The sequence below is a fragment of the Cnephaeus nilssonii genome (genome assembly GCF_951640355.1).
Source record: "Cnephaeus nilssonii genome assembly, chromosome: 18".
In the NCBI taxonomy this organism is placed as follows: Eukaryota; Metazoa; Chordata; class Mammalia; order Chiroptera; family Vespertilionidae; genus Cnephaeus; species Cnephaeus nilssonii.
The window spans coordinates 40,899,558-40,926,550 of NC_137089.1; the positions used below are offsets into that span (position 1 = coordinate 40,899,558).

Sequence of the window (26,993 nt, forward strand, 5' to 3'; positions counted from 1 at the left end):
GGCGGGGTGGGCCGAGCGGAGGGAGGGCCGATGCCGCCTCTGGCTCTTCCCGGTCGCGGGTTATATAGCGCGGAGCGTGGATCCCGCTCGGAGACGGTCGGGAGCGCTCCGACTCGCGAGTGGCGTTTCGCTGCGGAGCCCGGTGCCGGAGTGACAGCCTCGGAGAGTGCAGGGCGCCCGAGACGGCGGGAGCAGCTGCAAGCGGCCGGGCAGCGCTCGCCTGCGCCGGGCGAGTCGCCCCTTCCCGGCGCTCCCGCTGCCCCGCACCCCACCCTGCCACCCTCTCGCAACTTGGGTCAAGTTGACAAGTCCCGCGGCGGCCCGCCGGCCCGGGCCGTCTCCGCCGCGCGCCCCTCCCCCGGGGTGAGAGGGAGCCGCCGCGGCGGCTCCGGAGACGCTCCGGCGGCGGCGGCTTGGCCATGAGGGCAGCGCGCGCCGCCTAACTCGCGGCTGTCACCGCCGCTGCAGCGGGACCGGCCGGCCAGGCGGGCGCTCCGGGGCAGGCGGGCGGCCGCCGGCAGGAGGCGCCGAGCCGGGCAGCCGCCGCATCAGGGCACCGCTTGGGCCCCCGCGCCGAGCCTCGGCGGGAGTGGCCCCGCGCACCCCAGCCCGGCGGGCACCTCGGGGGCGGGCGCGGGGCGCAGCCTTCTAGTCCCGGCCGCTCCGACAAACGCCCCGGGCGGGGGAGCCGGGCTGCCGGCGCGGGGCGGGCGCGGGCGCGGACGCGGGCGCTGGGCTCGTGCGGGCCCCCGGGCGTCGCGATGAACATCGTGGTGGAGTTCTTCGTGGTCACTTTCAAAGTGCTCTGGGCGTTCGTGCTGGCCGCGGCGCGCTGGCTGGTGCGGCCCAAGGAGAAGAGCGTGGCGGGCCAGGTGTGCCTGATCACCGGCGCGGGCAGCGGCCTGGGCCGCCTCTTCGCGCTCGAGTTCGCCCGGCGCCGGGCGCTGCTGGTGCTCTGGGACATCAACACGCAGAGCAACGAGGAGACGGCGGGCATGGTGCGCCACATCTACCGCGACCTGGAGGCGGCGGATGCCGCGGCGCTGCAAGGTAAGTCGGACCTGCGCCCGCCCTGGCATTGTTGAGTCAAGCCCCTCCCCGCCCCAGCGCCCACCTGGGCGCCCCCCACCCCCTCCGCACCCCACCGAACCCCATTGCCATGGTCAGCCTGGCTGTCCTGGAAGAGACATCTCCCCCCCCCCCCCCAACTCTCCCTGCCTACAGGCTCCCCCCTCCCCATAAAGGAGCACGATCACCTCTGTCTTAAAGGGTGAGTGTGCCAAACCCCTGTCTTAGCCGAGGCCCGGTGTCTTTGAGGACTGAGCCCTCCGAGGACAGGGCAGGCCGAGGGAACTGGTGTCCACCGGTTTGAAGCGTAAAGAAATGCCTCCATGGCCTTTGCGGTGGGAAACTTGTCTGGGAAGCGGTTCTCGGAGTGGACAGAAGCACGAAGGGTTCGTGTGGTCTGAACCTCTTAGACTAGGGCAGCACTGAGCTCACTGTAACTTTAATCACCAGGAAATAATTACATTGTGTCACCAGAGATAACTAAGTACTTTAGTTACACACTCAACCTGATTGAAAAACCGCGCTGCACGGCTTCTTCAGACAGAGCTTGAATGACTTCAGCCTCTCTGTACATTTTTTCCATGTTTTTGGTAACCTCAGGAAATCTGCATTTTTGTATATTTATCAACTGACCTGAATCTGAGACTTTAAAAATAAAAAATGTGGAGACCACCACCAAACATAAGTATTGGTCCAGGGAATTTGACAATCACTTTTGCTTTTTAACAAGATTTTTCGTTTCCAGGGAAAACATTGAACTATACAGAGAAGATTAACTTGGGCACCACCCCTCCCCCACATTGATCATTAGTTGCCAAAATTATTGGCACCTGCCGTTTAGGTCAGAAAATCAAAGGTTAAAAATGTTACATTTCCAGCGAAGGTTTGGAGGGCAGCAAATACAGATTTTTGTGCTCCCTGCCAGAACCTAAGCGATGAAGCTATTCGTTTTCCAGGGAAGAGATTGCGGTTTTCAGATTGAGTTCTTGTGTGATAACATGGCATGGTTACCTGTGAACTTGATTTATGTAAGGGTGCTATGCCAGTTAGAACACACTAGTGTGCACTTTTCATGAGAAACTCTAGGATCATTTATTGGCTTTGGATGAATTCAGATTATTAGTTACAGTTTTGATATGTGAGCCTTGAGGTGAGTTTCCATTTTGAGGGTGCTCCTACTAAAGAGGAAAAGCCACTTCTGGCCACTGTTTCCCCCCCCCCCCCCCCAGAAGAGGAGTGTGTCCTGTGTGTGTTTGGGGGGAGGGGTGTTGGTCCCTGGGCCGGGATCAGTTCTTTCCAGGTGTCTTTCGCTCCAGGAAGCTGATCCCAGGAGGTCTGACTTGCACTGGGCTTGTCACAGTTGCAGGATTTTCCCCTAAGCGAAGTTCTCCAGCAAATTGCTGTAATTCCCCAAGACGTTTAGGGGAGGGAAGCAGCTGTAAGCTCAGTCATTGGCAAGCCTCACCGTGTTAGAAATCTGAAGCTCACTGTAGAATTTTTGTTTCGTGTGATCTTTGTCCTACTGATTGCCATGTGACTCACGTTTTGCAAACCCCCTCCCTTCTCTGTTCCATCCCCCGCCCCCCCCCCCCTCATCTGGACTTCTGAGGACAGCTGGAAACGGTGAGGAAGAGATCCTGCCCCACTGTAACCTGCAGGTCTTTACCTACACCTGCGATGTGGGAAAGAGGGAGAATGTCTACCTGACGGCAGAGAGGGTCCGCAAGGAGGTTGGCGAGGTCTCGGTCCTGGTCAATAATGCCGGTGTGGTCTCCGGGCATCACCTCCTGGAATGTCCTGATGAGCTCATTGAGAGGACCATGATGGTCAATTGCCACGCACACTTCTGGGTAAATATAAGCACCCTCTGTTCATTCCTGGGCCCTCTGCAGTGAGAGGGGGGTCGGAGAGAAACTGCAGTACCAGCCCGAACGCCACCTGCACACTCCCACCACAGAGCTTCCTTCTAAGCACTGTTCCCCGCGGTGAATTACACCGCTCACCGGGTACTATTAAATCGCCGTTTGCTTCCCGCCCCCACCCCCAATTCAGCATTTCTTGAGAGGGTAGAGGACTGAACATTTTGAACTAGTTTGAAAGACTGCCATAAAAATAACAAGAGGAAGCATAAAATCCTGGGTTTGTTTATTTTACTTTCCGTTGAGTTTGTAAAACATCGGCTGTTCTTATGAATTCCTAAAGTCAGAGTTTAGGCTTCCCAATTACCGCTGGGCCGCATTTTGGGAAGCGCCGGAGATTCTGAGATCAGCATTTGTGGTCCCCTGGGCGCAGTCAGGCCACCCTGGCGGGCACTTCGCATCGCGGACCATCGCAGGGTCGGGCACTGTCCTGGTGGAGTCCATCTCAGCTTAGAGGAGGCCTCTCAGGAGACAGAAGTCACCCCTGTTGGACCACAGGGTCCCTACGTAGGGGCAGGAGGGTGGTGAGGCCTGGTGGATCAGGGACTTAGACCAACCAGGACGTCAGCTCCTGGATGACAGATAGGACATCGGCGCTCCTACGGCACCTGAGGAGGAGAGAGAGGGCCTTCTACTGCTCGAGGGACAAAACTAACCCAGTTTTTCAGCCGAACTGATTCAGTAGTGGGAGGTGTGAAACCCTCCCCTATAACTGCACATGGTTGACCCATTTTCTGCTTTTCCTCCTCCATAGTATTCCCCCTTTACTTTTGTAGAGAAGTGGGATCCGATAAAGGAAGGGTAAGGAGAAAGGACAGTGTGTGTGTGTTTTCCATAGGCAGATTAGCCTTCTAATCGAACACAATGAAGAACTGTTTCTCCTAAATGGGTCACCTTAAACCTCATTAGTTTTTTAGCAACTGCTTAAAAACTTAATCTGGCTTTAGAAGTACTTAAGTCAAATGTTGCTCTTTTAACAGCAAACCATTTCTCTTATCCTGGAAGGCGCTTACACATTTTATTTTCAAACATGAACTTTATTTAATTCATTTCCAAACCTCTAGAATGAACATATAAACGTTGTGAGTTAACTCATGTCATGTTTTAAAGGTGGAAGGAGAAGACCAGATACAGTCCGGGGGGATTAAGTGTGCTTGTGTATGTGCGGAAGTGTGCGAGCATGTGCTGTGCGCAGTGGGGGCCGGGGGACGGATAGTCCTTGCTGCCGGGGGTCCATAGAGCAGTGGCAGGCGACAGAGGGGTGGGGCCGGCGAGTGAAGGCCAGTGCAACAGGGCAACAGCTTATCCAGCATCTCGTGTGTTTATAATTCTGAGGGAAACAATCTCATTAGCAATAAAAGACGTACATACATTGCAGGTGGACTATAGTTTTCCTGTTTGAAGAATGGTCAGGGTGAAGCTGCCATAGAAACTTGAGTTCAGTCAGCTATTCATCCTTCAACAGGTATTCAGCCCTTGGAGGCTAGTTATGAACCCTGGCACCGGGACTGGCTTTTCCCGATAGCCTTTGACAGGGCTGATGTTCGGTTTCTGAACTCTAAACGTTTACCTACACAAAATACTCTGAAGTCTAACACCTACTTTCTCTGCATGCTCATTTTGCCGAGTTCTAAAATTTCAAATGCAACCAGATTTTTCAAGAAATCCCCTACCATCTGCAGCTAAATACTTGTAAGAGGAAAGCGGCTCTTCTTCTCCTATGAAATGAGAGCTAATTTAGTGGGCGTTAAGCACAGAAAAGCCATAGCTTCAGCTTTGAAAGTACACATCAATTAATGTACTGTCCCTTAAACATTAGGCTACTTTCTAACCTAAGAAAATCCAGTCGCATCTCCAGTAGCAGGGTTATCGGGGAGCGGAAGCTGCACAGCACGCAGGAACAGATCACCTTCCCAGAGGCCTTGTGGGATGTTGCCTAACTCCACAATGAAGGGAGTTCTTGGAAGCCTTGGCAGTATGACGTCACTTCGTATTAAAATATGGGAGGCTCCTGAGCTCTCCAGCTGTTTTCCCCCAGCATCTACACTTAAGAATTTATTTTCAATCTTGAGTCAGAAAATTCGCTTTCTAGTTAGAATTTTTAACTTATCGCCAAGAAACCTTTTAAGAAGTTGAGATCTAGCAACTAAAATGTAAAAGAAGACTTACTATCATGTTAATTTTTACAGTGATTCTTTGGGGGTGGGGGGCCTACATGGCCTAAGAGCCACCTGAATCCAGCTCCCCTTCCGGTGGTCCCTCTTAGGGGAACATATTCGTGGTAGCTGTTCAGAGATGTCCAGTGTTGGCATGCGCTGTTCCCTTCCAGAAAAAATCACCGGTGTGTCTTTTGACTGTATCTGGGTGGGGAAAAGAAGTTGCCCCAATCATTTTTAAAAAGTAGATCAGCTGAGCAAAGACTTGCCCAGTCATGTGAACAGATCGTTTTGAGCTAGACTTTTAAGTAGCCGTTGTTTGTTGGTTTTCATAATATAATCAATAGCAGGCAGTCCTGACCCCGAGTTAAAGTCATGTGCAGTTAAGTAGAAAACCGCGTGGGTGTCATGTGGGCGTCCACCAAAAAGCCGTGGATGCTGCTACTTTCAAACCATTCCTCACACTCTTCCCGGGCCTGGAAGGCCCTCCGCCCCTCCTCCATCGGCCTTTGAAGGCCTCGCTCAAGTTCTTGCTGTAACCTTTTCTGGCGTTTTTGCATGTTAGAGCTGCAAGGGTCCTTAGAGATCATCTTGTCCAGCCTCTTATTTTCTGACGAAGCTGCAGTGAAAGGACTTGTCTGAGCTTCCTCTCTTCCTGCCGGGAGTCTCTGCAGCCTCCTTGTCAGGTCCATCCTGGGGCGCACGGTCTGTTCTTCGGTGCAACTTTTTCTACCTTGTGCTCTGAACCCCGAAGTAGATGGCACACAGCCTGAAGGCAGCTTATTTCTGCATCTATTTGCTTTCCCCCTCCTGGCACATAGCTCTGCTCCTAAGCCACCCGATAAATGTTTGGTAATCAAGGCCAGGCTTCTGCTTGAATATGTAGATCACCTGTTCAGAGGATGCTCACCTTTGCAGTTTCCAAAGGTGAGCATTATGCCGGACTGATTGAAGCTGGGAACGATCGATGAGATTTCATAGTGGGGCTGGCTCCCGTTCGTTACCGATCACACCTCTTTTTGTTTTCCTGCATCGTTTTTCCATTCTCCCTGCCCCACCTGTATGCTCATCTTTACTGTAGTGCATTAAGTCTGCTCGGTGCCTCGAGGCTGGCGACTTTGAGAGGGCTGGTGTGAATATGCGAATTGGGATCAAGCTCAAGTGGAATGCCTGGTATCCATGCCTGTTTCCCAGTGGCCAGGCCTTAAGGAGAGGACTCCTTCTCCTACTGCTTCCTTGCTTCTTGCTATTCCCATGCACGATGGCAGTTTTTACTGGACGTGGCCCTGTTCTGCACAGCCCTCCCGTCTGCTGTGATACTTCACCCTCCGGTACTCTTCCATCACCAGGAACCTTCCTAGGAACCTTCTCTTGGTCGCCAGTCAAGAAGTGATAGCTTTGGGGCAGGCTCTAGTCAGCATAATCTGTTGTGCACCAATCCCGGGGAGGGCAAGACCATGCAGAGTGTATACAATACAGTGCCCTTTGTTTGCCATAATCATAGGAACCATCTCAGGTTCTCTGTATTTTGGTGAGAAATATGGAAAGTTGGCCTCCATATAGGAACTGCAAACCCGTGTTTCCCCCCAAAACGTTAGCATGGCTTCACTTGTTATTTTTTAAGCACAGAGTCTTAGCTCGCTGTTTCTAAAATTGAGTTTATCTGTAGATCCTTCTTGACCAAAGAGCTGCATCTCGCCTTTCCACGTGAGCAGCACATCGATCCCTGATTAACCAAAAGGGGGAGGCAGAAGCATTTAGCTGCAGCCTTTTATGTGCGGGAGAAATTTTGCATTGCAAAGGACTCAATCTGTCACATAGCTAGTTGGTAATTTACTTCTATTGATACGGTAGTCAGACAAGATAATTGGTAGTTAATTAATAGACCACTTAACTTAAAAGGTTTCACAGTTTTAAAATACTAATTACTGAATTAGGCATTTATCTATATCCAAATGTCTAAAGTCTATTTAGTTAAAATCCATCCAGGAAAAGTAAAAGCCCACCAGTAGACCTGAGTAATGTAGCACTTAAAGACATTAGTACCTAATATCTCATGAATGGTCCCTAATCATTAATGTTCAAGTTTTTTTGTGATTTACTAGTTTTTAATCTCAAAGACTGTAATCCTCTGTTCTCTGGTTAGAGAAACCTAGTTTTCTTTAAGGCTTCTTAGATTTAAAAGTATTTCTAAAGTATTCATATAAAACTATATAGTCAATGCTTCCTCCTCCAACCCATAATACGGAGAATTATTAGACTACTAGAGGCCCGGTGCATGAAATTCGTGCACAGGTGCGGTCCCTAGGCCTGGCCAGCGATTGAAGCATGAGCGTCTGGCGTAGAAGGGCAGGTCCCAGCTGACTTCGGCCCTGGGCAGCACCTGGGCCCCTGGGCCCCTGCGCGCCCCCCTCCGCCTGAGTCACAGCGCCCGAGTCCCCATGCGGAGATGCGGTGAGCCAAGCCGGAGGCCGCGGGCCAGGGAGCAGCGTGGGCCTCAGCGCCGCCCAGCAGCACCGCACGGAAGCCAGGGGCAGCGTGATGTCTCTTGGCCAGCCTTGCAGACTGGCTCCTGCGTGAACCCAGGGGGAGCCCGAGCGGCAGCTGCGGCCCGGCTCACCCGGAAGAGGCCTCACGGGTGCGGGGCGGGCTCCTCGCGGGTGCCCGGTACCTGAGCGTGGGGGCTTTCTGGTGCACAAGCCCTGGTGTCCCGGGGGAGGGTAGCAGGGGGAGTGAGAGCGAGCTCGGCGGACACCCCGCATTCTCACCACACCTCCATTCCCGTCACCCTGCCCCCAGGTAGCCAGTGAGAGGTCACAGCCCCCTGCCCAGGGGCTGGGTTGCCGACATCTGCCATGTTCCGCGCTGCCCCCTGGTGGTCAGCACACGTCATAGTGAGCGGTTGGTCTCCCGGTAGAACAACGCTCGAGGGGACAATTTGCATATTAGACTTTTATTATATAGGATATATTTTCTAGACATTGTTTTTCTTTCTAAGGATAGCTCCTAAAAACTTGCCCTAGCTAGTTTGGTTCAGTAGATAGAGCATCAGCCTGTGAACTGAAGGGTCCCAGGTTTGATTCCAGTCAAGGGTACTTACCTTGGTTGCAGGCTCCTCCCCAGCCCGGGCTCTGGTCAGGGCATGTGCAGGAGGCAACCAATCGATGTATTTCTCTCACATCGATATTTCTGTCTTTCCCTCTCTCTTCCACTCTCTCTAAAAAAATCAATGGAAAAATATCCCTGGGTGAGGATTAAAAAACACACACACAACTCCCCCCACCTCAAAAAAAAACACACCACGCTTGTAATTCAAGGCCTCTTTTAAATTCTGTACTAGAATTAGCTGCTTTCTGTTATTAAATAAACATATGCATAAAAATCAAATGTTTGAGCTGTAGAAGAGATAAAGACTTCTTATGTCTTGAACTGAACTAAAAATTGGCATGGAGTAAGCATACTTTGCCTTAGTACTTCTTGTGGTCACACTAAAACTTCTCCTTAGATAGCAACTACTTGGATACCTGAGACTGTGCCTGACCAAGTCATTTCATAGCCTTCTTTCCTAAAACAAAATAAGATCACATGCTCATTGAACTTTGAGTGTCTATATTTGATACATTACATGCTGGGCTCGTGTCTATTGCTACTAGAAATCAACATCTATGATACGATAAAATGTCACTTTACATAACTGGCCTGAGTGAGCAGGGAACCATCCTATAAAAATCTTCCCAACATCTTTGACATATGTTCTCACAGGTGTCTGGTTATCTCGATCATTTGGAAGGTCTTACCGAGTAACCAGTGCCCCCAGTGCCAGACCCAGTGTGTAGCTTGGTCCTTCTGCAGAGTGTGACCCTGTTGACTGTCCCTTGGAAACGGTGCTTTAGCTTCCATGATAAGCCCCGTTTCTCCTGCTTCTCTTCCTGTCAATCCGCTTAGCCTCCCTGCCTCGGAAATGTAATGACTGGTGTTAGGTGCTCAGACTTTCTCCCGCTGGCACTGCTGGCTGGGTCATCTCTCTCTCTCAGCAGCTTCCACTGTGCTTTCTGCGGCAGTTCCCAACTTCACACAACTGCCTTGTCCGTTCCGTGCATTCCCTAACATCAGCAAGTCTCAGAATTGAACTCCCTCCTTTTTGCCCCTTCTTGAATTCCCAGGCGCGGCCAGGACCAGGCTTGGAGACATCAGCAGTGTCTTTCTTTGTTGGTGCTGCATGCATGCATGCACGGGGCACCCAGCCCTGACTGCTCTGTTGCTTCCATGTGCTGGGATCCCTCCTTTCCACTCTGCCTCCACCTGTGTGCTTCCACCTCTCTTGCCTGGTTTCTGGAAAGAGTCTCCCAACGTCTTGCCCTGTTTCCAGCCATTGCTCCCCACCCTGGGGTTTTCTAAGCAGACTTAAGTTTGTGATGTGTCTGCTTAAGGGTACACTGACTGGAACCGACCCCAAACCCTTGCGTGACCATTTTGTTCACAGCACAAAGTCCAGGCTCATTAACACCGCAGCTCAGACCTCCCCAAGCTGAATTCCACTTGCCTTCAAGCTCATCACTTAGCCCCTGGTTTGCCCTAAGCGAGGTCACACGGGGCTGTGCCCTGAAAGAGCCCTGGCCACTCAGCTGCTCTGCCATTTGAGTCCTGTCTTACTGGGAGGCAGAGCTAAATAGTTCAGACAATGGATCACTACTCCAGGGAAAGAAAAAACAAACACAATCAAGATGTTTTCATGTTGACTAACTAGTATCTTTATATATTAAGGGGCAGTCCTTGTAGAATCAACTCCAATCCCTGGTTCAGGGAATGGTCCTCTTGTTGGATTATGTGCTATTGATCTCATTTCTGGAAGCAAAGTTGGTATTTGTTCTTTTTCCCATGCAAGGCTTTAGCCATCATCCAACCCTGTAGAATGTATCTAGAGGACATGTCAGAGTGGATGCATTCTTTGACCTGTGCTAATGCTAACACGGATTGAATAGCTTTTCCCGAAAGACTGAATGGACATTGCCTGGTGAAGTCCCTACCCACTCGCTGCAGGATTGGGTCCCTGGGGCCAGCAGAAGAGCTACAAACCCAATGGCCAACGCTTAACTGCCCACATTCTCTCATTTTATTCTCTTCCTTTAAATTTGTGTTTGCCTTAATCATTCTTCAGATTGTCAAGTGAATTTACTTTAGTATCTCGACTATAGCTCTTAAGATGTGGCAATCAGAAAATCCCTTTCAGTAGTCTTAACCTCACTTGCGAGTTAGAATGCATTTTTAAAGTAGGAAACCCCTTTTTACTTCAGTTTGTCTTGAGTTAAAGGTTGTTAATAGCAGGTGCATCTATAATTTCTGTCTCTTGGAAACTATAATTAAGCCTGTTTCCATTCCGGTAAGTCGTCAATTTGCCTCTGTCTAGCCCAGAGGGCTGCCTATGTGGATAGATGTGTAGGTGTCCTGTGTGTTTGCTTGGCTTGGAATGCTCAGTGAGTGACATATGCAGAAGGCTGGTGACCAGGTGCAGTTACAACACCCCTGGACTTGCAATAGTCCTTCTGCTCCTGCGTTAAGTCCTCAATACCCAGGATATTTGGGGACCCCCAAATTGTACTATGCTGAAATTCCACTAGGGGGCGTACTGGCAGGGGGGATTTGTATCTTATTTCCTTCTACACACAACCAGTTATTTTCCCAAGATAAAGGGCCTTTTGTAGCTAATCTTTGATGTATGACAAACTCTGATAGATTTTTTTTAAAAAATGGAAACTATTCCCTGCCTCCACTGAATGGGTTAATAAATCCAATGTTTTGAGCCTGATAAGATAAAAATGTGTTAAATTTCTCAGTTTAATTAGTGATTTCTTATCTCAGAAGTTACTGTCAAAGTTAGCTATTCAAAGAATAAATCCCTCTTATAGTTTCCATTAACTGACCTAAAAACTCTTTCTAAGCTCAGACCCCTTGTAAGCATAACTGGAAAATAACTCGGAAGAAGGGAGCTTTTCATTCTCTCGTTGAGAATACATATAGACAAAGCATGCAGCTGGTCCCCGGAGCGGGGAGCCCGAGGGGACCTGCCTGTGCTGTGACCTACGCTCTGTAAGGTACCCCTGTTCAGAGCGGAGGTTGTCAGAGCATGGCCTTAGGATTTCCTCGCCCTGACAGTGGGCCAGCTAGTTCCAGTCGCCGGGGCCTCTGGGTTTACAAGGCTTGAGCCATCTCAGCCTGGAGGGGATGCTTTCAACAGCAGGAATGCTAACACCTTTTACTTGATCTCACCTAGCATGGCCTATTCCTGAATTCCTTTTTCTTTTTTTTCCCTTTATTTGTCAATTCTCTTAAAACTTAAGTTCACACCTGTCAGAGACCATTTTCCAAAATGCTCTGAAAGTAAAATGAAGTGAACCAAGGGGGGTGAAGATGGAATACCCTCTCATAATGATTATAAAACTTTCAACACTTCAGCAAATGCTGCTAGAACATTTAACAAGGGAGGGCAATTACTGCGGCAACCTTGAGTGCTGTCAAATTAGCCCAACTGACAAGCCACTTACAGTGACTTCACATTTGGAGACAAAACACGACTTGGTCTGTGTGACTCTCAGAGTTCACACAAAGCTGCGAATGGTGGCACTGGTGTTAACATTGTGTGACCCTGGCGATTTTTGGTTTGGGGAAACCACAGTGTTTCTCATTTGCTGCTTGCACAAAGTTTGCATTTCTTGCTTTTCCTTCAAATAGCTCAGTACTGGAATTTTTAAATATTAACGTGGTTTGCTTCTTAGTGTCATTCTAAACAATGGAGCTCAAAGTGACACTCCCCAAATCCGTGTAACTGGGAAAATACTTGGTGGTGTAACTTGTGTAGCACATGGGGATTTTGAGGACAAGTGAAACTTAAAATTCAAAGCCTGAATTTTCCCACCTGCAAATTGTAACTAACATACTGCCCCCTACTGATTTCTCAAGGGTTTTTAAAAACAAGATAGTTCTACAAACTCTTGGGAAAGAGGAAACAGCAGATGTAAAAAGTAGTTCTGTGCTATTAGTGTTTTTGCATTTGCTGGACTCTTCTCCGCCAAGCATTGTAATTGATATTTTTAAACAGTTGTTTTCTGGTCCTAGTAAAACAGGGCTAAAGAAAAGGATTAGGAAGGGGTCTTATGGGAGAGCGTGTGGGTGTTTCCCAGCACCGTCTAGGACTCTGGAGGAAAAGGTGTCTGAACAATTACTCAGCAACGTGTTTCTGAGGCTGCTTCAGGGGTCAGGACGGGTGTTTTTGCAGGAAGTGTGGTCTGGTGCTGCGTGGAGGGCAGGGAGGCCTGGGAGCCATACATAGCAAGAACCAGGAGTTGCAGGAACTTGAGTAAAACAACATAACCCAAAATAGATAGCATTTATAACCAAACTAGCCTATAAATAAATATATGCTTAATGAGCCTTGTGTGCACTTACTGTACTTTTATATAGCACTTAGGTTTTATAAAGCCCTTTCATGCACACTCTTCTGAATTAAGTACACTTATCCCCATTTTTATGGATGAGGAAACAAACTGTGACAGGTTATGGGACTTGCCTAAGGTCAGTCACCCCTGGGGAAGGAAGAAGCAAGGACCCAGGCCCTCATCCTAGGGCTTTAGTTTGGAACCTCTACAAAGTACAGTGTCAGTAAGGTCTGTGACTTTAAGCAAAATGGCGCATGATGTGACCAACTTCGTCACAGGCTAATTGATATAATCAGGAGTTAAGTTCCTAGGGCATCTCATCAATGTTAACGAATCGACGTTGAATGACTCAGTGTTATTCCAGGACCTGCTGTCCTTCCCTGGACTACATGTTCAAAGCATCTGGACTTGCCTGTGAGTCACTTCTGCTTTTGTCCTGTGGTAGAATGTAAGAATCCACCTTCAAACATTGATTTTTTTTTAACTACCATGGTTAGTTTAGCAATGGTAGTGATTAACTCTAGCTTAATGTCCCCAGAGAGATAGCTCCATAAATTAGACAAACATGCAAAAATTGTAGACTAAAGAATGAATACCACAATAGAATTTTATTACCAAAGCCCAATTCATATGTTTTTCTGCCTTTTCTGTAATTTTCATTGAGAATAGAATAGTGCATCCCTATTCACCCTCCCTCCCTCCCCCTCCTCCCTCCCTCCCTCCCTCCCCCTCCTCCTCTTCCTCCTCCTTCTCTTCCTCATGCATGTGTCAGCATTGACAAACTGGATGGGAAAAGTAGTGAATAAAAAGGCTCTTCTACAAGGACTGGCTGAACAAAGTCCTATAAATACTTGGGACCAAAATGTCACTAACAGCATGATTTTAGTGCAGTTTCATTGTTAAGCTTATTATCTCGTGAAAAATGTAAAACCTTCATTCTGTTACATAATAATCTTATGGGATCAGAATTCCAGATAACTCTGTAAGCTTTGCCTTAGAAAATGCTAATCATGGTTTTTCAAAATTGTGCAGTTTTGACTGGCTGATTGTGTCCAAACTTAGCCCTTTATTAAAGGGGTCACTTTTTCCTAGGTCAGGTTTTCTCCCAGGCTTATCAAAGCATGACAGCTTTAGAAAGGTAAATGTGAAAAATGAAAAAGAAATGCTGAGGCCTAAAGGTCTGAATTTCCTGTCTGGAAAGCTGAGCCTTCAAAGCCTCTGGATGATTTTGAAGTCTTCTCCGCCTCGTTTTGAGAGCTTGTTCTAATGTGGACAGGGAGTCTGTTCGGGCTGCTGTAACAGAATATCACAGACTGGGTGGCTTATGAACGAAATAAATGGGTTTCTCACAAATCTGGAGGTTTGTCCAAGATCAAGGCTCCGGCAGATTGGGTGTCTGGTGAGGACCCACTTGCTGGTGTGTAGACAGCTGTCTTTGCTGTTACCTCCCGTGGCGGAGCGGGGAGGGAGCTCTCTGGGTTTCTTTTATAAGGGCACTCATCCCATTCATGAGAGCTCCACCCTCGTGGCCTAATCACCTCCTAATACCATCACCTTGAGGATTAGGTTTCAACATGAATCTGGAGGGGGACACAAACATTCGAAGACCACAGCCGAGGAGCCTGCTAACTACTAAAATGGACCCAGGCAGTGTGCATACAGTGAGTCTGTAAACGGACTGGGAGTCCCCCCAGAGCGCTGGGGCTCTTCTCTGACTTGAACCGGCCTTTATCTCATAAACATTGTTGGGAGAAGGGTGTGGGGCGTGGAGAATGGGCCTTCCCAACCCCTAAAGTCCTGGTTCGAGAGAGAGCAGAGAAATTAGTCTGCCTATGTTGCTGCATTGCTAGCAGAGACTGCTCTGAAGCCGCAGGAGGTGTGGCATGGACAGAACTCGGTGCTCAGCCTGGGGTCCACTCAGAGGGCCACATGTTGGAAAAGCAGATCCAGGCCCCTCCCAGACCTGCTGGGTCGAAATCGGCGTTTGGTCCCAGGTGATCCGTGCCCGTCAGAGTTTGAGAAGGAACTTTTCTTGAAGGGAACCACTGATTTATAGAAAAGGAGGTTTCTACAATCCTTAAATTTACTCAACATGCCCAATAAAGTATAGGTACTTGACAGACCCTCACACATAGCAAATTCTAAGTTGTGATAATGCAGGCTTGAGAATACATTAAGTTTTCAGGAATAACCTTTTGATTATATATCTTTCATTTAGGTTAAGATTTTAAGTTTTTAAAAAGACTCCAGTAAAAAACTAGAAATCAGAAGAATTTGAACTGTTTCCACATATGGAACACAAGGGGTGATGGAAGGTGATCCTGGGGACATTGCTGGGGTGGGGTGGGGTGGGGTAGGGTGGGGTGGGGTGGGGTGGGAGGGCCCTGCACTCCAGGCCTGAGCGTGGCCGGGCCTGCTGCACGTGGCCATGCCTCATGGAAGTGGTTACAGTCACCAGAGCAGAACGGAGGCTCTGCCCTTGGGAAGATCGGTCTTTATTATAATTTCTGAGATGTGATTCAAGTTCGGGGAAAAGCAAAGGGATTAATGACAACCTGTTGTTCAGCCGACGGTTTGGCTGCAATTTTGTGGATTATTTTCATTATTCTATAAAGAGTTATTAAATAAGAGGAGGGCCCTGAGCTTGAGGGAGGGAGCTCCGGAGCATTCCTTTGATCATCTAGGACTCGGCCAGGGGGAGTGCCAGGGAAAACAGCCTTTCAGAGACAGGGATCAGCATTCATGGTTTCTGTTAACACACCGAGCTTCCAGGGGCTGGAGTAAAATACAGAAAAGCGATGATTGTTTTGCAGATAACTTGTAATTTTTTTAGCATAGAAGAGGCATGGATTCGAGTTGGATTATTTTAAGGCACAGGCATGACCAGTTATTCGTGTGTGATGACTAGATATTCTTACTGCTCACCAGATGCTGGCACTAATGGAGAGATACCTACTGAGTCATTCACGAGACTTATGCAAGTAAGACCTCAGTGTTACAACTTGTATTTTGAAAGCGTGGCAGGAATCGAAGAAAGAATTATTAGATATAAGTCATCATAACATTTTTGAGCTAAGAAACTTGGAGATCTCCTTTTCATCTCACAAATGAGTTAAGTCCAGAGAGGTCAAGTAACGAGGAAGGCTAAGCGATTGGCAGTCAGGACCACGTGGTTTCTGGGCTCCAAAGGCAGGTTTGAGCTTTAAGTCACCTCCTCTCCGGTGTTTCTGGGTAGCACACGCTCACATGTAAGGGGATGTGGATGCCTGAGTCTCCGCCTCGGGGCAGGTTCTCTCCAGGCCTCTCATCGGGAAGGCAAGTTAATGAACGCACTTAGTTTTGCTGAATAACTCGTGGTGTCATCATCTAGGTGTTCGTTTGAAAGGCCTCGCTCTTTTATTGGCTTCTTGGTTGCAGGGCAGCTGTAGGAATGGGCTTGTGTGTGTGTGTGTATTCAGGATTAACTGCTGATGCCTGCAAATGTGAGCTAATCCTGCGGCCTCAACCCAGCCATAAAAAGGACGGTAGATGGTACAAGTCGACGATGACGACATGTTGAGCCTCCTCTGTACCTAAGACGGAACATTTTGTGTCAATCTGAGATTTTGATGAACATTTTGTTAAGACTGCGAGAGTAGTTCCAGGCTTCGGTATCTTGGGGCTCTATTGCACAATGTGTCCCTTTCTGTCTGCAAACACACCCAACTCGGAAAGAAAAAAAAGAAGCCAGGATCCAGTTACATAAATTCCAGAACGTGTGCTGTCAACTGCATCCAGACTACTTCAAGTCAATATATTGGTATTGAACATAGATCTGGGTTTTACTTCCTAATTGATGGGAATTTTGCAATGAAAATTTTCAAGTAGCATTTTCTACGTCAAAGTGCGGTGTCTGAAGTGTGGTCAGTATAGTATTTATTTAGTCCTGTGCTCCTCTCCCAGGTTCGGTGGGAGGCATGTCACCATTTTTCAGTCTCTGAACACACTAGTGATTTATCCTATTAACCTTTGTAGCTCAGTTCACTGTATTTTCAGTGCTTCAGTCGTCTGTGCTGTTGAATCATAGTTTTCCAGGAGCAGGGACTGAGTTTCCAGAGCAGAGTGCCCCCAGCTGTCACCTGAGCCTTGTCAGCAGCCGCGTGGTCCCCGGGATTCTCTGGGAGCTACTTAGACAGGAGAAGCAAGGCCCTGGGAGCGGTGTTGAACCACTGGAGGGGGGCGCCCTAAGGGTTCCAGTTACATGTTCTTTGTTCAGTGAGTCTTGATTGTATTATTTTTAATTGTAGATATTGCTGTTCTTTGTAGATTCTGAAAACGGTCAACATTCAGCGGAAAACTGTCCTATAAGTGCTGATGGTGGTACCCTTCACCGTAGTATGAGTCATGGGCCTCATTAGAAAGGTCACTCTGTTTCTTGGACATTCAAATGAGAGATAAACACTACAAAATGGTCCTTTGAAAAGACTCCTCTTCTTGAATTGCCCACAGGACAGTTGTAAAAATGTGCAAAAACACAACACGAGGCCTCTCCCTGCTCTGGGGAACTCCCTCACTTTCCCCTGCGTGCCCATTCACTTGGACTCGCTTGCCAGTACGGCGGGCACGTTCTGGGCGTCTCACCCACACGTCAGTCTCGGAGTTTCCAAGCCAGGCTTCTCAGGACCCACATTTCTCCCGGTGCTCTTTGTTAGCGTTGGGCTGATTGGGCCTGACAGGGCGCCGCGGGCTCTGCTGCAGTCTGTCATTAAGAGCACGGGAATGATCTGGGCGGTTGGAGCTGTAGGAGGTTAATTTGGCGTAAACCTAACATTCAAAGATTTCTCAAGATAGGACATGTCATGCCTGTGTCCAGTCATACTTCTGTTCAAGTTCTTGTTTATATTGTAAATATGACCTTTACAGTTATCTTTCAAAGCGCCTGGTGCTTTGAAGAGGACCCCTGAGGAGCCAGGGAGATCTTAGACTTGTTAAGGAGGTTCCATAGGAATGCCAGTGTCCAGAGGAATGTCCCTTTTCCTTCTGGTGTGTGTGTGTGCTTTTTGTTGGGTTTTTTGGGGCTTTTTTTTTTTTTGGTTAATCCTCACCCAAGGACATTTCTTTCTTTGATTTTTAGAGAGAGCGGAAAGGAGGGGGAGAATGTGAGTGAGAGAGACACATCGATTGGTTGCCTCCCACCCCAGCCGGGTCTGGGAAGCAAACCTGCCACCGAAGTAAATGCCCTTGATTGGAATTGAACCCTCGACCCTTCAGTCCCAGGGTCGATGCTCTAACCCCTGAGCCAAACCGGCTAGGCTCCTTCTGTATAAAGTCACATAGCAACCCTGTCAGCTAGCTGGTGGCCGACTGCGGTGTTGGAGTCTTTTGAGGAAAGTTAATCACGCGTAATCAAAGGTGTATCTCCACGCTTTTTAGCCAGGCAACATTATGAAGAGTTTTCTCTTTTGCAGTTAAGATAATCCCTCGGTCCATTCTGCCTCTAAATTCTCTCTCGGAACAGACCAGTTAGTGCACATTGCTTACTGACTTTAACTGCCTCCCCCACCCGAGATCAAGAGCCAACCCGGTTTTCCTGACGAGAAGCTGGGTATCTTCCTGTTTCGTAGACATGTGAGTAAGAGGAGAGAGCGATGGAGTGTACTTCTCTGACTTGGTTAACCGTTTAGCCAGCCTTGCCAGCTGCCATTGGCACCAACCAACTCTGCTTCCTTCAGAGGCCCCGCTCCTGCCCCGGGCCCCGTCCTTCCCGTGGCGGACAGCAGCCCTGGCCCGCCCAGGTGCACCGATGGCGGCACAGCCACGAGTTTATACTTAAGCCGTTGGGTGTGCGCTTCAGGTTTGTCCTTTCTGTTCTGCTAACGACTCTGAGACAAAGGGAAAGATCGCGAACCTTAGCGTGAACTGACTGGTGTCATGGCAACTAGCACTTCACCTTTCGCTGGTCCCCATCTCATACATGCTGCAGTATTTGCGCGCATTAATAATTCATTGCCAAGTGCCAGCTTTCTGTGCGCTGTCAGACGGTGTCAGGGACGGAACATGCTGTGCTATCTCAGATGTCATCTCCCAGGCTGGGGAGGGCAAGAGTCATTAGGAAAGAAGACTAGTCAGGGGCTTCGGGAAATTCCTGAAAGTGAGGTGCATTCTAGCCACTGATTTATCGCATTTTTCTTGTAAAGTCGGGGGTAGAATCCGTGCTGATCAAAGTTTATTTGGTAATGTGCTCCAGACATAAGGCAGGAGTTTGGTTGTGGAAATAACGCACAGGCGGTAATTGCTCACCTCCATTCAGGCAGCAAAGAAAATGATTAACAGCCTTGGTGCTCAGTCACGTGGATCAGGTTCCAGCATGAGCCCTGCAAACTCAGGGCTGGAAAGAAACCTGCGTGGTCCCTACGCGCATGCTCCCGTCCCAGGCTGGCCTTGGCCTGGCGCACAGTAGGGGCTGAGCATTTGACGCCAGCCCTGGAGGATGGCGGTGTGGGCTCCGAGGCCCACATGGCCTCCCACTTCCCTCAGCACCTCGCTTTCCTGGCATTTTGTAGTTGTTGCAGTCACTGTAGTATTAGACCTATAATTGGTAAACTTTTCTAAATAAAGAATATAGGCCTGGGTCTTGGAGTGAGAAATACCATATCACATTGGAGTTCATTGACAGAGGCCAGATCTGTCCCTGACTAGGCAAGAAATCACATATTTTAAACAAAACATTGATCTGACCCTTCCCTCTCAAAAGAAAGCTTCAGATTAAAACAAACCTAGGTCACACTCTACCAGCTACTTAAAGTGAAGCATACTTCCCTGCAAAAGAGTGGTTTACAACCACAATTAATTGGAAAAAATTTGTCACTTAGCCATGTTTGGATTCTTTTGTTTCTCTTTTTCTTTTTCCTTTTTCCTTTAAATACAAACCAGCAGCTTCAACATCCCTCCAAACTACTTTGCAGAGGGTGCAGGGGAAGAAGCCAAACATTTTTTTTAATTTTTTTTTTTTAGAATATGCAGCCATAAGACCCTGCTTTTGTGAAGGATAGGCTAGAACTGCTTTCTGTTTGGTGTTCTGACTTAACGCAGCGAGGCGCTGGCGAGTGTGAATTCTGCACAGACCGGAGGGGACCCGCTGTCATTGCCCATCCCTGGCCAGGGCGGAACACAGAACCTGCATGGAGTAGGCATTCAAGAAACGCGTGTTGAACAAGTTAATGCCACCAGACTAATTTCAGCGGAGGGGACATTCACCAGTTTCAGAAACTTAGAGCAAATTAAACTTTGAAAACCATTAGGAGTTTGTTAATCTTCTATCCCCTACTTTTATATGGTGCTGGGACCTGGATTAGTCATTTAACACCTGCAAGCAACAGTGTGGCGCGTGAACAGGGCGTGTCGTGAGAGCCGACCCGCTCAGTGTCTGTGTGTTTGCAGTCACGGCCAACCACCGAGAGTCAGTGGGGACACTGGCCACGTGGCGGTCACAGTCAGTGTTCGGATTTGTCAGGCCACCAAGTAGCATATCTTAGTGGTATTTTATACTGTGTTTAATTTCTTGGGATTTAACATTGAGTTCTTATACTTCAGAACTTAAAAATAGGGCCCTTCATACTAAATCTATCTGCATCTTTCAAGACGAAGCAAACTTTTAATAATTAAAAATGATTTCTGGATAACATCAAGAATAAATTTTATAATTTTTGGAGTATAAATCTGGAGACAATTAATTATAACCAGATACTTACAAGAACACTTACACACTTGCTTATTTAAGGATAGGCTTTCTGTTGGAATATAGAAGCCTCTTTGTGATGTTACTTTATTGCAGTTCTGTGATATAATAGCCCTATGTCAGCTATAGAGCCTAAAGGTGAACCTATAATGACCTAAAGTACCACAGCTTGCCCTTTTTAGCTATCAAGCAGACCAGAATCATAGCTATTATCACCGTTGCCTTAACCATTCCCGCTTACCACTACAAAGAAATAAAGTCAAGCTGAAGCATGGGCCTGTCATACGCCCAGCCCCGCGGCGGGTCCGTAAGCACACAAGGAGTCCCGTCACTTGCTTCCACAGTTCTTGTCACAGCGTAGGAATCTCCCTTCATCGCTGACAGAATCTGTATCTTCCCGCATAGTCTGGGCTGGGCTAGCTAGACATATTAATCAAAACCAAAATACCATAAAGCATACATTACGGTGAATGGTACCTACTATTGTGTTTTAAAGAAATATGGACAAAGTCAAGGTAAACAGAATAATATTAGGTAAAGGCTTAACACCCCAACTACTTTCGATAGAGAGGTCTTGGGAAGCTCCAGCGACATGAACACTTAGAAGCAGAAGGGGCTGCGATGCCTATTATGCTCTGAAGTACGTAGGCGGCCACGGGAGGTAGAGCGTCAGAGAAGAGGTGGTGGGTGAAACCTGGCAGGTGAGAATAAGCGTGACATGGGTGACAACAACGAGGAGGCCCAGACAAATGGGGTCTGAGTTGGGGGGCAAGGGGTGTCTCATGCTGGTCCAGAGTCAGACTAGGGAACACCTTAGGACATGTCACCAAGATGCATTTGGCCAACTGCATGCGTCATGGTTTGGAACATGAAAAAACTTCAAAATGGATGGAATGACTGTTTTTGATCTTGTACGTGCAAAAGCCTTGATAACACATTTGCTATTTATGCAGAAATTCAGCGATCGCTTAGCCAGAAAGTCCTCTGAGAAGGGAATGCAGCTCTTCTTAAAGTCCATTGTGTGCGGCATTTGGGTTTTTACTTCATAAATCATGGGGCGCTGTGTTGGCAATGGGCTATAACTCAACAGTAGACAGATTGCTCTTTGCTGCTTTCTTTTAAGAAGCAGGTTATAAAGCTGTTGGGAGCCTGGTAGAGTAGTTCATAGATCATCTTAAGCAATTTGAAGTAATGTAAAAAAAAAAATACAGCCTTGCATCTCAAAGGCACTAGAGCCTGAGGGAGAAGAGACTTTACTGAGGCCCCTTCCTGGAACTGGAGCCGCGTGCTCTGCTACCTGAGTGGCCAGTCACCTGCCTCCCTGGGAAAGCCACTCCCCTGCACCCTCCCCCCCCCGCCCCCCCAGCGCAGTGCGGTCAGTGAGAAGTTTTTGTCAATGCAGAGTTAGCATTATGACAGTTTTCATTAAAATGATTCTGTACTTTTACCCGGTTCTTCTTAACATATGAAAACACTTTCTCCTGTTAGCACACTTTGGCAATAAAGCTTTGCATGCTGGAAGAGAATGCTGGGACATCCCTTCATTCATGGGTTTGTCACTGCTTAGATGTGTCCACTAGGTAAACATTAACTCAAGGCATCTGTTTGTGGGAGGGTGGAGGCCCTCCCAGACCCTGAGAGCTGCACTCAAGTGTCGTGAGCATAAGAAGACCTGGGAGTCGTTTAGATCAGCAGACAACACTCACTTGAAAGTGATAGAGCGCCTTATGGGAACGGCTTTCCTTTCATCTGGACATTGTCCCCAAAGGGTCTGGTGTCACGGTCTTGTTGGTCACGGCTTATAACAGGCCTGCCACGCCAATGACACGGTGCGAGGTTAACCCGACTCGGAAGGGATCTTCTCCTTAGTGGTCAGTGTACACTCTGTTCCATGCTGCTGGGTTGGGTTTTAGATGAAACTGCTCGTGTCAGTTCTGAAGCCTGTGTCTCCCTCTTCTTTCAGACCACGAAGGCTTTTCTTCCTACGATGCTGGAGATTAATCATGGTCATATCGTGACGGTTGCGAGTTCCTTGGGATTGTTCAGTACCGCCGGAGTCGAGGTTTGTCAGACGGGAAGCATTTCCTTCATTCAGTTGCATGCTCTGGTGACGAGTAACCCCCAGATCCTAAGAAGAGTACCTGCTGCCCTCCACCTGGGTGTGCCAGGGCCGGCTGTGTGACGGGAGAGCAGCGGGCAGAGAAGGCGCTGGGCCAGTCCTCTGTGTGCCCCGTGCCCGCCAGCAGCTTTGCTTGATGATGGTGGAAGGCACAGGTTCAAGAACGAAGCCGTGGAGGGCAGGGGCAGTGTCACGGGGAGCAGATAAGTGAGGCCAAAGGTTGACCTTCTGTGTTGGTCAACTTGCCCAAAGTGAGCCAGCTGTCTGTGTCCGCTCGTCCGATGAGATGGTTCTGGCGGGTGTGAGGGGTCCTGCCTTGTCAGTGTGTGGAACTGACCTCCTTCACCACATCCAAGTCATAAAGCGTGTGCATGTATCTTACCCCGTGCTGTTCTCCCGTGGGTGTCTGTAGCGTTAACACGGGAAGCATCGCCCCACGCAAATGGGCACAGACCAGACGACGTCTGCGCTCTGCATGCCCATCCCTAAGTTTAACGTGGGGTAATGGAGAACTTGCTTCTTGTACCGTGTTTCCTTAGGCGAGTTCTAGTTTAAGCTCACAGGTATAGTTACCATGTTTACTTGTACTTCACCCGAAAAAGAAAATCAGGTCCTAACAACTTATAACCTAAGCTAGACGCACCTTTGTGCTCCCAGCATTCATTTAACTGTTTTTCAGTTTCCTTTGGGGAACAAGAGACCATTTGTAAATTTTCCAGACACTTCAAAGTGAACCTCTCTCCATTTTTAACTCCAGTTCGCTGGCTCTCATAGACTCCTTTGTGGTGACTTCCCCCAAGTAATCTGATACTTCATTGATGTGGCGAAAAGTGTTCATGTGTTTTTGCTGTTGCTTTGAAAATATTATTTCTGCACTGAACCACATCAGATATCTGTCTTTTAAAATGCTTTCCTTTTCTTTGCTTAGTCACCTGTAACCTTTCGTAGCAAAATGTAACCAGAGTAATAGGCCCGGGAGAAGGTTGGGTTTGGTCTGGGGCCTGCGGTGTACTCAGCTCTTGCCCTCTTCTCTCCCTCTAACAGGACTACTGCGCCAGTAAATTCGGAGTCGTGGGCTTCCACGAATCCCTGAGCCACGAGTTAAAGGCTGCTGAAAAGGACGGAATTAAGACAACACTGGTGTGCCCGTACCTGGTAGACACTGGCATGTTCCGAGGCTGCCGGATCAGGTCCGTGAGAACCTGTCTTACTGCTGATAAAAAGCTGTTTTAAAAATCACCTTTCCATACCGGGAAAACGTGAAATTGGACCCTAGACGTCAGCTTGCACTTGGACTCTCATTTGACAGTTAACCTGTAATTTCCACTGGTCAGAGGCTTTGTAAAATTGAGGTGAATGAGACGAACAGGCGGGGTCTCGTGCCACACGGTGTCACCCTGCAGACGTTCGTCTAGAAGCGTCAGACAGAACATGGCTTCTCAGGCCTTCGTGGAGGAGACGCAGCTCCCAGGATTGCCCTGGAGGCCCCCTCTTTAGGAGTGTTTTACTCCCTTAGTACCAGTGTGGGAATGTCCGTGTCAGGGGAGTTACTCTCCAGGCTTGGGAGGGTCCTTTCTGCAGAGAGGGTATGTAGCCAGATTCACTCCAGAATGAGAGGAAACGACTCGGTTTGCTAGGAATGAAAGGAGGCATGTGGGAGTCTAAATGTGAAGTCTCGTCTGACTTGGCTGAGCAGAATAAACACCGCGAATCATTAAGAGGGTACTTGTGATGACGTGCTTGAGACCTCTGCTGGATGCATTTGAAAGGCAAAGGAAGATAACCGAACACGTTCCCTGTTGGTCACATCCTGACCCTGACCAGGCAGGGAGGCAGGTGGAAGGTGACTTCAGGCCTTGCAGTCTCAGGCTGACCTTTCCCCGTGTGTGCGTGTGTGTGTGCGTGTGTGCGTGTGCGTGTGTGTGTGTGGTTGTCCCTCCTTAGTGTGTGTGTGCATGTGTGTGTGTGTGTGTGTGTGTGTGTGTGTGGTTGTCCCTCCTTAGTCCTTGAAGTCTCAGGCTGACCCTTCCCCGTGTGCGTGTGTGTGCGTGTGTGTGCGTGTGTGTGTGTGTGTGTGTGTGGTTGTCCCTCCTTAGTCCTTGAAGTCTCAGGCTGACCCTTCCCCGTGTGTGTGTGTGTGCGTGTGTGCGTGTGCGTGTGTGTGTGTGGTTGTCCCTCCTTAGTGTGTGTGTGCATGTGTGTGTGTGTGTGTGTGTGTGTGTGTGTGTGGTTGTCCCTCCTTAGTCCTTGAAGTCTCAGGCTGACCCTTCCCCGTGTGCGTGTGTGTGCGTGTGTGTGCGTGTGTGTGTGTGTGTGTGTGTGGTTGTCCCTCCTTAGTCCTTGAAGTCTCAGGCTGACCCTTCCCCGTGTGTGTGTGTGCGTGTGTGCATGTGTGTGTGTGTGGTGTGTGTGTGTGCGCGTGTGTGTGTGTGTATATGTGTGCGTGTGTGTGTGTGGTTGTCCCTCCTTAGTCCTTGAAGTCTCAGGCTGACCCTTCCCCGTGTGTGTGTGTGTGTGTGTGTGCGTGTGTGTGTGGTTGTCCCTCCTTAGTCCTTGAAGTCTCAGGCTGACCCTTCCCCGTGTGTGTGTGCGTGTGTGTGTGTGCGTGTGTGTGTGGTTGTCCCTCCTTAGTCCTTGAAGTCTCAGGCTGACCCTTCCCCTCTGGCATCTTGTTTGGGCTTAGTGTTTGTTATGCCAAACACCCTCTCCTTTTTATGTTGAAAGAAAAAAAATTTAAGGTATTTAAACTTGACTCACTTTAGAGAAAAGCAGACAATTCTGCCCTCTTTTTTAAACTTGTTTCCCAGACTCTGCCTATTCATAGCAGGAAAATTTAGGAAATACAGAAAAACGAAATGAAGTGAAAACGGAGGCAAAATCTTGTCGCTCAGATAACATCGCTGTTCGTGTTGTGAAGTGAAGCGCAGTCTTGCCCATTGTGTGCTCACCTTCATTGCATTTTACTTACCTAACTTTCAGGAAGGAGATCGAGCCTTTTCTGCCCCCTCTGAAGCCCGACTACTGCGTGCAGCAGGCCATGAGGGCCATCCTCACCGACCAGCCCATGATCTGCACGCCCCGCCTCATGTACATCGTGACATTCATGAAGAGGTAACCGAGGGGTCCCTCCCGGGCGGGCCCTGCCCTTCCGGACCCGCCCCTGCCTGGCTCACGCCTCGCACTTGCTAACCGCTGTGGCTTTCCCTTGCAGCATCCTCCCTTTCGAAGCCGTCGTGTGCATGTATCGGTTCCTAGGAGCGGACAAGTGTATGTACCCCTTTATCGCTCAAAGAAAACAAGCCACAAACAATAATGAGGCGAAAAACGGCATCTGAGAATCTTTTTTGGGTGGAGTGCCATTTCTCTCGGAAGACGATCAAGATGTTTCCGTTCACCCACATCAGCATTACGGACATTCTCGGGATTCTAAATTCGTGTGGACTTTTTTTTTTTTTTTAATTAATCAACTTTTTAAAAAATAAAGTGTAAATTAACCGACTAGAGTGCTTGGAAAAACGCGATCAGCAAAGGTGAGGTCGAGTGTTGCCAGTGGGGTCCTTTTTAGGCAGAACCCTAAAACCAGTCCGTTCTTTCCGACAAGCACTGTGGCGTCTCCAGGCTCCCGTGACTTTTTTTAACGAGCAGAAAGTCTAGAGATGATAACTACAGTGTGTTTCATGTGTGTGGCTTTTCTTCATTCCCATAGAGTTTATTAATTCTTGTCATTAAACTCTAGTCAGTTGACATCCTTGCAACTCCAAGGACCGATAGTGCGATGTGCTCTCTTGTTCGCTCAGTTTTCGTTTTGCACCGCCTGTGCGGCCTCTCGTGGTGTCTGTATAGCTCTTCTGAAAAGGAATTTTGAAATCTCCATCAGTTTGAATCAAGTGATGTTTGAGTGTTTCGGTAAGATAATCGGTCTCTTTCTTAAAGTCACACGACTAAAGTGTTAGCTGAATTTTTAAACTTTCTCTCTGAAACCTTTCCTTTAAGTATCTATCACTGGGGACCGAATTATCCAAAAAAAGATCATGCGTTTCCTACCTATGAATTCTGCTGCATCCAGAACGTGCCCTTTCCTCAGGAAGTCGCTGTGTTTCATTTCTTTGGGTGGACTTTTATCTAGAATACGTAGCAGATCAGCAAAGAGAACATTTCTAAAAATGGGGACTTCTAAATTTAAAAAAAAAATCCCCATTTTTGTGCCAACTATGATGAGTGAGGGGGGAAATCTCACACTATGGAGTACATATGGAAGGCTGTAAAGATTCTTTTGAAATTTTTATTCACCTTGTACAACAGCAAATGACATTTTTACAGTATTTTTTTGTAAAGCAAACTATTTTGTGCCTTGAATTTGGTAAATGTGTATTCGTGAGACGTTGTAAAAGTGAACTTCTACCTCTGTATCTAAATGTATACCATCCACTTGTAAATGACTATAAACTATTATGTGATTGCCTTTTTTTTTAGAATGTCTTGTTTAAATAGCAACTGATGTTTAAGGCTATTAAAATAAGCCATCTTTTACTAATTAATTGGGAAGTTTTATAAAGGACTGATTAAATTTAAAGAATTAAC

General features: G+C 48.2%; 1 protein-coding gene across 1 annotated transcript; it reads left to right on the forward strand.

The window, feature by feature from the left end:
* Positions 1-26,993, forward strand: RDH10 (retinol dehydrogenase 10). The gene is made up of 6 exons (XM_079796733.1): positions 1-1,050; positions 2,683-2,918; positions 22,257-22,355; positions 23,457-23,602; positions 25,392-25,523; positions 25,624-26,993. The coding sequence occupies exons 1-6, from the start codon at positions 762-764 to the stop codon at positions 25,745-25,747; spliced, it is 1,026 nt and encodes a 341-aa protein (XP_079652859.1). The 5' UTR covers positions 1-761; the 3' UTR covers positions 25,748-26,993.